This window comes from Canis aureus, chromosome 23 (assembly GCF_053574225.1).
Source record: "Canis aureus isolate CA01 chromosome 23, VMU_Caureus_v.1.0, whole genome shotgun sequence".
Taxonomy (NCBI): domain Eukaryota; kingdom Metazoa; phylum Chordata; class Mammalia; order Carnivora; family Canidae; genus Canis; species Canis aureus.
The window spans coordinates 16617785-16631870 of NC_135633.1; the positions used below are offsets into that span (position 1 = coordinate 16617785).

The 14086-nt window shown below is 41.7% G+C and overlaps 1 protein-coding gene across 2 annotated transcripts in view; it reads right to left on the reverse strand.

Moving 5' to 3' along the window:
• Positions 1–298: 298 nt before the first annotated feature.
• The window catches only part of LOC144294659 (uncharacterized), a 209573-nt gene continuing 195785 nt past the window's right edge, over positions 299–14086 (reverse strand). For both annotated transcript variants that reach the window (XR_013362032.1, XM_077866473.1), the window contains one exon: positions 299–708. Coding sequence is in view for 1 of the 2 variants with exons in the window: in XM_077866473.1 (XP_077722599.1) it covers positions 690–708 (19 nt within the window). In the remaining variant the exon portion in view is untranslated. The remainder of the gene's footprint in view (positions 709–14086) is intronic.

Below are 14086 nucleotides of genomic sequence, written 5' to 3' on the forward strand. Positions count from 1 at the left end.
GATGGCACCACTTCATCTGACCCAGAGCCACTGGCCAGTAAAGTGACCTGCACCCTGCCTTCTCGTGTCCCTTGGGGATGGTGTCATGTGCAAGCAGAAGCCCCCCACACCCCACCTCTTCTCACCAACAGCAGAGGCCCTGGTGTGATCAGCATGGAGCACACTGTCTGACCCGTGGGTCTCCAGAGCCTGGCTTTGCCTCCTCTTGGAGGCCAAACCTCCCTCTCATTCCCCTCGTTTTCAGTTTTAGATTCACACCCTAAAAACATTTGGTAAAAGTGAATCAAGTCTTGCCATCTGTCTCTTCCACTTTTATTATGTTTGTAACAAAAAGAAGAGTCAGGAGGAAATTGAATCCAAACTGCAAATAATGTGCTGCTCTCCTGGCAGCTGAGCCCCTTCTGTGCAAGGCTGCTCCCCACTCCTCCAGGAAAGGGTTGGCCTCCGTAGGTGCAGAATGTGTTCCCATAATGATCTCATGCAGCTCTCTCGGTGGCCCTAGGAAGTAGGGATTGTTGTCCCCACCGGGAGAGGAGACTGAGCTGTCAAGAGGAAATTCATGGTCCAAGGTATACTCCCAACAAGTAGCAAAATGAGATCTTAAACTCCTCACTGGGGCTGTCAACTCCAAGATGTAGACAATGTCGCTTCTTCCTGTTTTGTCCTCATTAACTCATTCCCATTAGGGTTTAAGTACCATATTGAAAACTGTCAGAAAAAAAAAAAAAAGAAAAGAAAACTGTCAGAGTTTAAGTAAGTGTGGTCCTCAAGAGATCCCTATTATTCTCCCTGCCATATCTTAGTTTGTCCCATATCTGGCCCTCTGGGAGCAGCCTTGAGGACAGATCTGAGCAGACAGAATGAGAGGGGGTAGGGACAGGGCTGACCCCGTAGGACTTACAAGTACAGGTCTGGCAGCCGAATCTCTGAACTCTTGCCAGGCAAGGGGCAGCCTGTGCCAACGGCAAGGGATGATTAGGCATTAACTCAGCAGTGTGGACATTGTCTACCTTCTAGAAATTTTGCCCAGGTACCGGGCTATTCTAGAGTTCTGGCCCACCTGGGCTCTGAGACCTAAAGGATACCAGGCAGACATGGGGGCCAGAGCATAATGTGCCCTGGGCCTCTCTAAGCTGGCATCAGGGCCCAGGAGGTAGTTCCAAGATGGTGCAGGAAGGTGGCTGGGGCCGGGATGAACAGGATTCTCTCCCCAGAGAGACGTGTTGTCAGTAGTCAGGAAATGGATCCAGAGATTGGAAGATTGGAAGCTGGAAAGAGCTGCTGGATACAGCCAAAGGAGAGGCCGGATGGGCGAGGGGACAAAGGACAGGTGAGGGCTGAGGCTATGCAGGTCAGAATACCGAGGAAGGCACGGATCAAATATACGGGTTTAGCAGCTAAGTCTGCAAAGTAGAGAAGGGTGATCCTGGGGCCTGCTCCAGACAGGTCTTTAAAGGGCCTGGTTTCCCATGAGTTGACGTCCCTCTGCAGGTACGATGGGTCTAGGGCGGGTGTAATGATCACCTTTAGAGAAGCTCAGTGTGCTGGCGCAGACCCACATCTGGCATCTCACCCCAGACGCATTGTGGTCTATGAATTCCTGTGCCCTCCCCAGTAAAGTGGGAGGATAACACGTCACAGGCGTGTTCTGAGGATCAAGAGAAAGCCCTGTCACATCCACGGTGGGTGATTCATTTGTCAGTGGCCTTGAAAATGTTAAATAGCAAAACTACAGTTGTGCAGAGGCCCATCCCTACCACTAGGAGAAGGGGAATGACATGACTTCGGAAATCCACAAGGACAGGCAGGAATGGTGAGGAAGTGGGACTTGCTATACCCTAATTAGTTACTATATTCTAATTTAAAACCCAAATCTGTAAAACCGGAGGTTTGTAAAAACTGCTGCTATAAAGCCAGTGTCAGGAAGAGCACAAAATTGCAAGCAGAGATTTATGAATATGACCAAGCCCAGCCCTGGGTGGCCAGGAGGGCTGAGCAGCAGAGACCCCAACCCAGGGAATGTGGGTGGTGGTGGTGGTGGAGAGCAGAGACAGATTTCCTTTCCCCATGCCATCCCATACTAAAACTCTCAGTCCATCCTTTCTTTTTTTTTTTAATTTTTATTTATTTATGATAGTCACAGAGAGAGAGAGAGAGAGGGAGGCAGAGACATAGGCAGAGGGAGAAGCAGGCTCCATGCACCGGGAGCCCGATGTGGGATTCGATCCCGGGTCTCCAGGATCGTGCCCTGGGCCAAATGGCAGGCGCCAAACCTCTGCGCCACCCAGGGATCCCTCTCAGTCCATCCTAATGCCTTTCATTTCTAGTAAGTTCCATAAAACCCCTCCCATTCATTGCACCTGGCCCCTCCCAGTCCATCCAGTCTTTAAATAAAATCAGGATTTCATTAAATAACAATAACAGTGGATACCAGGAACTAAGCAACTGTGCCTACATCTACCCTTTACCTCCCACTGGCCTGAGACCTGTGCAATATTTTGCACCTATCGTCTCCTTGCATCTTAACAACTGCACATTTGACATGGAGTGAACTAAAAGTTTTGAGAGACTAAACAACTTTTCTAACGTTGCTCCCCATCCCCCAGCAAGAGGATCTGAACCCAGGTCTGTCTGGTGCCAACATGAAGCCCATTAGCCCATGGTGCCTCTGGTATCTTGAGGACTCGCAAGAGTGTTGGGCATAACTTTGCCTGTTGTGTATATAATCTCACGTCTGATGGAAAAGAAAATGTCAGTACGATGAGCTGGACGATTTAAAGTCACTTAAAGATTAAAGAACCTGAAAAAGCAACCTCGCTCATTGAGGATTCCCAGGAGCAAAAGGCGTAAATGAATCTAGGAGCATCCTCCGGATGCTTGGCCAGCAGCTGTAAATAACATTCCCTCACGTCTAATTTCCACGTAATGGCTCTTGGTGTATAGAGTTGAGTGAACAATTGTAATAATAGGAGGTTAATCTGCCCTGTTATTTATACTTCGCGAACTACTGATGGGAGGCTTTCGAGGCTCGAGGTTTGGCCAAGGCAGAGCAGATGTCAAGAAGGCATCTGTCTCTGCTTTAACTGGTGCTGGAGAAAGGTGACTGTTTCATTTGTGACTCTGGGCATATTGCAGAGAAAACAGAAGATGAAGCGCCCATAGGGATTGAGTGGTTGGACAGTCCTGTCATTTCATTTTAATGGCTGGCAGAAATGTTTGGAGGGTGGTGACGATTAAAGCCATCAATCACCTGCAGGTTTCAGGAGCTCTGCAATCAAACTTGAGTTTCAAGATGGGTTCCCCTGTGTAACCATTAGAAGTTACCAGAACTAGAAGTTTACAGAGCCCTGTTCTTTCTGACCCTCTCCCCTGAAAGCCTTTTGTTAAAACGATTTATTTAGGAGACTAAAAACACAGTTTGGTTAAGCGTGCTTTTTCTGTGTTCTGGAGAAACACGTACTGATTAAATTTAGGGGCTGGATCTAGGCCTTTAAAATGCTTGAAGATCAGGATCTTTCTCCTTCTTTCTCTATTTGCTTCATTTCTTTTCTTTCTTTCTTTCTTTCTTTCTTTCTTTTTTTCTTTCTTTTTTTTAGATTTTATTTATTTATTTATTTAACAGAGAGAGAGAGAGAGAGAGAGAGTACAAGTAGGGATACCAGCAGAGGGACAGAGAGAAGCAGACTCCTCACTGAATAGGGAGCCTGATGTGGGTCTCTATCCCAGGACTCTGGGATTATGACCCGAGCTGAAGGCAGATGCCTAATTGACTGAGCCACCCAGGCTCCCCGCTATTTGTTTCATCTCTAACAATAACCAGGAGACAGTCTCCATGGTATAGTGGAAAGATCATGGGCGTTACACTGAATACAAATCGTACCTTTCCCACCCAAACTCTGAGATCCAGGAAAGACAATCTCTGAGCCTTAATTTTTCCGTCTGTAAAAGGGACTCCTGTTTTGACTGAAGGCCTCCAAAAGAAGATCAACCCTTCAAGCAGTTAACTCAAAACTTTCAAAAGCCACACTTAACGATCTTGCAAGAGACTTTCAAAATGAGCGAAATCTGCTGAAGCTTCACAAACTCCTCCTCCCTCTCTCCTCTTGCCCACCTGCCCTTCTTTCCCCCAAGCCTCTCAATCAATCCTTTTCTCCTTTCATTCCCTGACCCGGCAGTTCCTACCCCTGCCCCTCCACCTCTTCCTCTCTATCCTCAGCAAAATAGCATGTTCAAAAAATTCAGCTTACCTTCTGGATTGTGCCATTTCTTTAAAATGTCTAAGGCAAGACTGAAAGAGTTCAGAGCATGTCTCCCCTAGATGTGCCACGTGGCACGCAGGTGATTTTGAGCTGCAGGCAATCGAGACCCTGGGAGCTGAGAGGACACAGCTATCGCCTTCCTGCTTGTCTTGTTTGGTCTTTTTGCCTGGGACAGACAGGTGATCTGTTCCTTTTTGCTATCTTTGTGGGTGGGTAACTCTGCATCTTAGGAAGGTAGCCTTCACACCTCCTCTGAGGACACGTCTTACACCAAGGGATGGGTATTTAATACTGCCAGAAATATTTACTCTTTGTCTCGGCTGAAAACTGTCAAGACCTTTTTTTTTTTTTTTTTTTTTTTTTTTTTTAAGTAGCTCTGTAGTCAACAGTAAGCCAGCCTGGAAGTTGATATTCCAAGACTGACGGCAATTTTTCAGGGCCTTCTCCCCTAAGTTAACTACAGACCCAGAGGGAAAGAAGTGAAATGAAGATAGTATAGCTGGATGGGTGAATCAAACTGTGAGGTCATTTAAGCTACAACCTAGTTCTTGGAAGAATTGAAAGCAACCTTCCTTACAAATCTTGGACAAAACTTAAGATGCTGCTCTAGAGACCATTCAAAGTTCACTGATTCCTTTACCAACCCCCAAAACTTCCCTTATTTATCTCAAAAGGCTTGCAAATGATCGGCTTTAGTTTCCTAAAGCCCTCCTTGGAGGAGCTTTCGTTCTTTCTCTGTCCCTTGCAGTTAAACATTTTATCTTGTCTGTGAAATGTAAACACAACCGACAATCACCTGAGCCAGAAGGGGAAGAAGGAGGGTAAGGCCCTTTTAAAATACAAACTGAAAAAAAAAAAAAAAAAAAAAAAGGCTAACAGGGCTCTCATTCCCAGAATCTAGCACAGCCCCCTAAAATTAACTCCATGGACAAATTAACTCCAGGGATTTTATTTATTCATGAGAGACACAGAGAGAGAGAGGCAGAGACACAGGCAGAGGGAGAAACAGGCTCCATGCAGGGAGCCCAACGTGGGACTCGATCCTGGGTCCCCAGGATCACACCCTGGGCTCAAGGTGGCGCTAAACCACTAAGCCACCAGTGAATAATGCAGCTATGCATATTCTCACATAAAACTATTAGTACACACGTACATGAATTTCTGTTGGGTATAAATCTGGGGATGGAATTGTTGGGTCATAGGGCTGTAATATGTTCAACTTTATTTTTTGTTTGTTTTTAATTTAAAAAAAATTTTTAATAATAAATTTATTTTTTATTGGTGTTCAACTTGCCAACATACAGAATAACACCCAGTGCTCATCCCGTCAAGTGCCCCCCTCAGTGCCCATCACCCATTCACCCTCACCCCCCGCCCTTCTCCCCTTCCACCACCCCTAGTTCATTTCCCAGAGTTAGGAGTCTTTATGTTCTGTCTCCCTTTCTGATATTTCCTACCCATTTCTTCTCCCTTCCCTTCTATTCCCTTTCACTATTATTTATATTCCCCAAATGAATGAGAGCATATAATGTTTGTCTTTCTCCGATTGACTCATTTCACTCAGCATAATACCTTCCAGTTCCATCCACATCAAAGCAAATGGTGGGTATTTGTCGTTTCTAATGGCTGAGGAATATTCCATTGTATACATAGACCACATCTTCTTTATCCATTCATCTTTCGATGGACACCGAGGCTCCTTCCACAGTTTGGCTATTGTGGACATTGCTGCTAGGAACATCGGGGCACAGGTGTCCCGGCGTTTCACTGCATCTGTATCTTCGGGGTAAATCCCCAACAGTGCAATTGCTGGGTCGTAGGGCAGGTCTATTTTTAACTCTTTGAGGAACCCTCCACACAGTTTTCCAGAGTGGCTGCACCAGTTCACATTCCCACCAACAGTGTAAGAGGGTTCCCTTTTCTCCGCATCCTCTCCAACATTTGTGGTTTCCTGCCTTGTTAATTTGCCCCATTCTCACTGGTGTGAGGTGGTATCTCATTGTGGTTTTGGTTTGTATTTCCCTGGTGGCCAGTGATGCAGAGCATTTTCTCATGTGCATGTTGGCCATGTCTATGTCTTCCTCTGTGAGATTTCTGTTCATGTCTTTTTCCCATTTCATGATTGGATTGTTTGTTTCTTTGCTGTTGAGTTTAGTAAGTTCTTTATAGAGGGGATCCCTGGGTGGTGCAGCGGTTTGGCGCCTGCCTTTGGCCCAGGGCACGATCCTGGAGACCCGGGATCGAGTCCCATGTCGGGCTCCTGATGCATGGAGCTTGCTTCTCCCTCTGCTTCTCCCTCTGCCTATGTCTCTGCCTCTCTCTCTGTGTGTGTGACTATCATAAATAAATAAAAATTTTTAAAAAAATAAGTTCTTTATAGATCTTGGAAACTAGCCCTTTATCTGATACGTCATTTGCAAATCTCTTCTCCCATTCTGTAGGTTGTCTTTTAGTTTTGTTGACTGTATCCTTTGCTGTGCAAAAGCTTCTTATCTTGATGAAGTCCCAATAGTTCATTTTTGCTTTTCTTTCTTTTGCCTTCGTGGATGTATCTTGCAAGAAGTTACTGTGGCCGAATTCAAAAAGGGTGTTGCCTGTGTTCTCCTCTAGGATTTTGATGGAATTTTGTCTCACATTTAGATCTTTCATCCATTTTGAGTTTATCTTTGTGTATGGTGTAAGAGAGTGGTCTAGTTTCATTCTTCTGCATGTGGCTGTCCAATTTTCCCAGCACCATTTATTGAAGAGACTGTCTTTCTTCCAGTGGATAGTCTTTCCTCCTTTATCGAATATTAGTTGACCATTAAGTTGAGGGTCCACTTCTGGGTTCTCTATTCTGTTCCATTGATCTATGTGTCTGTTTTTGTGCCAGTTCCACACTGTCTTGATGACCACAGCTTTGTAGTACAACCTGAAATCTGGCATTGTGATGCCCCCAGATATGGGTTTCTTTTGTAAAATTCCCCTGGCTATTCGGGGTCTTTTCTGATTCCACACAAATCTTAAAATAATTTGTTCTAACTCTCTGAAGAAAGTCCATGATATTTTGATAGGGATTGCATTAAATGTGTAAATTGCCCTGGGTAACATTGACATTTTCACAACATTAATTCTGCCAATCCATGAACATGGAATATTTTTCCATCTCTTTGTGTCTTCCTCAATTTCTTTCAGAAGTGTTGTATAGTTTTTAGGGTATAGATCCTTTACCTCTTTGGTTAGGTTTATTCCTAGGTATCTTATGCTTTTGGGTGAAATTCTCAATGGGGAAGCACTGGGAGCCTTTCCCCTAAGATCAGGAACAAGACAGGATGTCCACTCTCACCACTGCTATTCAACATAGTACTGGAAGTCCTAGCCTCAGCAATCAGACAACAAAAAGACATTAAAGGCATTCAAATTGGCAAAGAAGAAGTCAAACTCTCCCTCTTTGCCGATGATATGATACTCTACGTAGAAAACCCAAAAGACTCCACTCCAAGATTGCTAGAACTCATACAGCAATTTGGTAGCCTGGCAGGATACAAAATCAATGCCCAGAAGCCAGTGGCATTTCTATACACTAACAATGAGACTGAAGAAAGAGAAATTAAGGAGTCAATCCAATTTTTTTTAAAAATTTAAATTCAATTTGCCAACATACCCAGTGCTCATCACATCACGCACCCTCCTTAATACCCATCCCCCTTTCCCCCACCCACCTCCCCTTCAGCAACCCTCTGTTTGTTTCACAGAGTTTTGGAGGCTCTCATGGTTTGTCTTCCTCTCTAATTTTTCCCCACTCGGTTTCCCCTCCTTCCCTCATGGTCCCTTTCACTATTTCTTATATTCCACATATGAGTGAAACCATATGATAATTGTCTTTCTCCAATTGACTTATTTCACTCAGCATAATACCCTCCAGTTCCATTCATATTGATGTAAATGGTGGGTATTTGTCCCTTCTGATGACTGATTATATATACATATATACATATACATGCAATCAGAATATATACATATATATGTGTATGTGTGTGTGTATATATATATATATATATATATATATATATATATAATATATCACATCCTTTTTATTCATTCATCTGTGGAAAGACATCTCAGCTCCCTCCGTATACATGTTTTATATATATGTATATATATAAAACATATCACATCTTTTTTATCCATTCATCTGTGGAAGGACATCTCAGCTCCCTCCATATACATGTTCAGCTTTAGAGTATAAGGACCACTCTTCTGTAGAGTCCATTTATAGGCAAACAGGGTTGCGTAGTAAAGGGCCCACAGCGACCCCCTGCCTGAATACAAATGGGCCCATCAGGCAACCCACCTCAAGATATCCAAGATATCGGGATCCCTGGGTGGCGCAGTGGTTTGGCGCCTGCCTTTGGCCCAGGGTGCGATCCTGGAGACCGGGGATCGAATGCCACGTCGGGCTCCCGGTGCATGGAGCCTGCTTCTCCCTCTGCCTATCTCTCTCTCTCTCTCTCTCTGTGTGACTATCATAAATAAATAAAAATTAAAAAAAAAAAAAGATATCCAAGATATCCATAGTCATCCCTAACTCACCATTTGGCTACTTACAACAATTATCAATAAAGGGAGAATTCAATACGTTGTCATACCTCCTCGCCCTCCCCCCTTTAAAAACAGCCCCCACCACTGCCTCCCTGCTGACAACCTCTCCTTTGCTGTCAGCCCACCTGCTCCCTTGTGGTGTATTCAGTAAACCTCCCTTTTGTTTTGCCTCAAGTGAATTCTTTCACTGCCCACTCCACTCCACCAGCTTCCACTGGATCATTGCCCCATATTTGGTGGCCCCCATCTGCTGGAGAGAGATACTGCATTTAGACACCACATCTTCCACTAAAGTGGTATGGATTTACACTTCTACCAACAATGAGTGTTAAGTTCCAGTTGTTTCGCATCCACTCCAGCACTTGGTAGTACTAGACTTAAAATATATTCATTCTGGTTGAGTGGAGAGGTGTCTCATGCTTTTAACATATATATCCCTTGATCAGTAATGGAGTCCAACACCTTCTCAAATGTTCATTGGTCATTAGATAGCTTCATTTGCCAGGTACCTACTCAAGCCTTCTGCCTGTTTTTCTCTTTGGTGGTTTGACATTTTCTTATTGATTTGCACAAGTTCCATTTGTATTCCTAGCATCAGCTCTTTGTCTATCATATGCATAGCAAATATTTTCTCCTACCCCTGGCTGAATTTTTACCTTTCTAGTGGTGTTATTTGATGAACAGACAAGTTCTGAATTTCAATGTAGTAAACTTCATTAATATTTTCCTTCATAGTTTGCACTTTTTGTATATCCTAAGAATTTTTTCATATACCAAAGTTTATGAAGATCTTCACTTTTGCTAAGTTGCATCTTTCCAAAATATTGCTCATTGAATCTAAACCTGGGCTATGTTATTAATAATAGGCTATTAATATTCTCTTATTTTTTAGTATCAACAGAATCTAGCCATGTTGCCTTTTTCATCCCTAACATTGGATATAGGCCTTCCCTATTTTCTTCTTGATATACTTGGTAGATGTGTATCAAGTTATTAGTCTTTCCAAAGGACCAACTTTGAGTTTCTTCTTTGATCTTCTCCATGGTATTTTTTGTTGTTGTTTCATTAACTTTTCCTTATATTTATTATTCACTTACTTTTGCTTTCTCTGCTATTAATGTGTTGTTCTTTGTGATGCAGGAAACAAAGGCAGAAAAGAAATTATTAAAGTTCCTTGCTACCTACTGCCCATTGGCAGGTCCTTGAAGTAGGCAGACTGACATTCCTCTCAGAACTCAGCTGCCTCAATGTTAATACTTTGCTAAGGGCAAAAGGCAATCTTAGACTGACCCCCAGGATCCTGTAAGTCTCCCTTAATATATAAAGATTCCTTTGGAAACTTCCTTCATCTCTACCACCCAAGATACATGTTGGCAATCATCCTCCAAGTGAATGAACCACAGATAGACATCTGAAGGGTCTTATGACTCAGGCATCATTAGACGGTAATAAATGACCCTTTCCCAACCATATCTAGTCCACTCAAGGTCCTGGAAACCTTGTTTCCAGAATTCCTTAGAGTCTTACACTATCCCTAACCCCCTCCCAACTTGAAAGTATATAATGGGCCACTCCTCATGACCCCAGTGCAGCTCTTTCTGCCCATGGATCCTGTCCCCATACTTTAATAAAACCACCTTTTTTTGCCAAAGACATCTCAAGAATTCTATGTTGGCTGTCAGCTTCAAATTCTAATGTCTTTCCTACATCACTTTGTCTAATTTGTTGACAAAGATACTTAATTCATTACTTTGTACTATGATAGTATAAAGATGCTTTCCTTCTTTACTTACCTACACACAAAAACTTTGATGTTTTATATCATTCAGTTCAAAGAAATTCCTAAAGTCCTTTGTAACTTCATATTTGACCCATGAACTATTTTAAAATGTATTTCTAAATGTTTAAACATATGGAGAATTTATCATTATGTCTTTGTTATTGATTTCAGATTCAATTGCATCATGAACAGAGAACATACTCTGTGTGATGATTTCAATTCATTGAAATCTGTTGAGACTTGTTTTACAACCCAGCATACGGTCAATTAGAATAAGTGTTACATGTATACTTGAAAAGAAAAAATGTGTAGTCTTAATTTGTTGGGTGGTATATTTTCTAAATGCTTATAAGGTCGTTTGTTCCTCATACTGTTCAAACTTTTCTTTTTTTTTTTTTTTTTTTGTTCAAACTTTTCTTTACCTGTTTTTTGTTTCTTTTGCCTCTCAAATATTGAGATCAATGTGTTAAAATTTTCCAAAAAAGTGTGAATTTGTCTTTCTCTTCCTAGCTCTGTCAATCTATACATTTTTGAGGGTATGTTAAGTATAATTAACATCTATAATTGCTGTATCTTTGGGGTCCGAAAATAACCTCTCTTGTGTCACAGAATTTAATTAAATATTTTCAGAATTTAATTAAATATTTTCTCATTCTGTAATGTCCCTTTTTATCTCTTGCAATGTTTTTTGTTTTGAAATCTATTTTGTCTGATATTAATATACATATGTAAGGTTTTTTTGTTAGTGTTTGCGTGATAAATCTTTTTCCATTCTTTTATTTCTATGCTTTCTGTGTTTTAATGTTTTGCTTTGTGCCAAGGTTTGAAATTGTCTAATGACTTCTCTTTTGTTGTGTCCAATCTGCTCTTAAGCCCATGCATTGAGATTTAAATTTCAGATGTTATATTTGTTTGGGTTCTAAAATGCCCTGTCTAGACATTCTACATGGATCTATGGGAAGACATTTTGAGACCATCAAAGCATCCTGCTCCTCATCAAACTTCCACCTTTGAGTCAGTATCTGTTGATGATTTGTGCCTGATGCAACCATAATTGAACTAGTGGGAATTTCACTTCTTTGAGAGTTACAGATAGAGACTCTACCAGGTGGAGTTGTCACACAAAGGAAACTTTATTTGCAGCAGGTAAAACGATCACCGGAAATAACTTCTGAAGCTGTGAACACCCCAGCAGGAATGAGCAGGTTCCTTTCATGTGGAGTTCAGGATTAATATTCAGAAAGGCGACCGTTGTCATTGCCTGTAGAGACTGGCACAGGTTGTGCAGGGGTACTTAGAAAACATGCCTATACATGCATCCTACTTTATATTAATGAAGTTTGTGCTCCTCCCAGCGCCAAGATTTTAGCATTATAATGAAGCAGAGGTAACTGTCCAACAAGGGGAAGGGACTATGGGCAATCTCAGAGAGCCTGTATAAACTGGATGGGGTCCTGGGCTCCTTATCTCAGGTAAGGAATGAAGGGTCTTGCTTGTTCCTAGGCCGGAACTGTATCAGTTGACCCCAAGTCCAGGCTTCTGCAGAGACAGCAGTGGGTTTGTTAGTGGGGTCTGAAAAGACATAATAGCTGGTCAGGGGAAAACAGTTGCTCTGAAAATCAAGCTTTAAATTTTCTGCTAGTTTCAACCTCGTTAGCTCTCTGGGGCATGGTTTCAGTCCTGCAAAAACAACTCAAGAATGTGCATTAGGTCAATCTTTACTGTTGAAATAGCCCTGGGGGTTTTACCATTGATTTATTGTCTCTGATATGATTAGGCTATTTTCCTGGCCTGGTAGAGATTGGTGGTTTTCACCTTCCCTTTAAATCTTTAATTATGGATGTTTTTGCATTTCTTTGTGATTCTGACCCATCCTAGGAAGTTCTACTTAGAACTGTGCTAGGGCAAGTAGAGCTGTAGGGCATGGATCAGGGAAAATAGCTGGGGTCCGAAAATAACCTCTCTTGTGTCACAGAAGCTTTGTCTTGTCTTTCTTCTTCTAGGGACCCCTAACTCTTTCTACTTACACAATCAACTCTGATGGTTATAAAATGGTAATTTTTACCTCCACTACTCTCTTGCATTTGCCAGTGGGTACTCTACTGTAAGACTTCTCTTCTCATCCATCTAGCCATCTACCATCTATCTATGCATCTATTATGGTGAATTCATGATTCCTATTCAATGAGTTGTCATCCATTAATACCTGTATTTGTTTTGATAATCAAATTGTCATTGATTTGGCCAGTGGGTCCCCCTTTCATGCAGGTTTTCTATATCTTTGTTGATATGTTCCCCCTCATTTGATTCTTTGGAAACACTTTCTTATTTTCTGGCACTAGAAGATGTTCTAGGTCTATCTCATACCTTTCCTGTTGCAGCCTTGGAATTGGTTATTTCTCCAGATACCTGGTTTCCTCTTGGTTTCTAAATGTCATTCCTCACTAAGACTCCTTGCTATTGGAGTATTATTGCTTCTAAATTCTTTCAATGTGTGGAGCTAGGGAATATGTACATATAAGAAATCAGGAGTTCCTATTGGTATTTACAATTCCAATCCAGCCCTAAAGAGTTCCTCCTCACTTTCCCTTACTTAATATTGAGACTTCACTCTTCCACATTTAGAATCCTAGTTCCCCAAAACATCAACCCACTCATTCAGTTCCCCCCCCTTTTTTATTATATTTATTTATTTGATAAAGAGAGCAAAAGAGGACAAACAAGGGGAGCAGTGGAGGGAGGAGGAGAAGTAGGCTCCTTACTGTGTAAGGAGCCTGATCCAAGGCTTTATCCCAGGACTCAGAAGGCATCTGCTTCACCGACTGAGCCACCCAGGCACCCTACTCTTTCAATTTTATGATGCACTTAAAATAGTTTCAAAATAACTTTACCTATACCACCAAAAACATTTATAATTCTTTTACAAGGATGAATAGCATAGTCAAAGAGTTGCATTCAAGAGTTATTTTGGATTCTTTCTTTTCCCATTAATGTGGTTATGTTATTAATTCAAAATACATTTGGTTCATTTATTTCTGTTTGCATTCAGTTTCAGTTAATTTCTCCATCCCTGATTATTTAATCTTGCTCTTTTGAGTATGTAGAACATTGGCATGCTTCTAAAAAACCAAAAGCATGCAAAGGCATGTACGAAAAAGTGACAGTCTTTCTTTTGCCCTATTGATCCCATTCCCCCTCATCTTTGTAAGTAATCAAATTTATTTCTTTGTTTATTTTGGCAAAAGTAAACAAATACACATATGCTTCATTATTTCCACTTCTTTCTTAAACAAAAGATGGCATACTGTACATACTCTTTTGCAATTTGCTTTTTGTCAGTTGACAATATAGCCTGGAAATTACTCCATATTAGTTCATAGAAATAATCTTCATTCTTTTCCTACTGTTCCAGGATACTCCAATGTGTACATGTGCCATGTTTTTCCTTTTTTTTAACCAGTCTCCT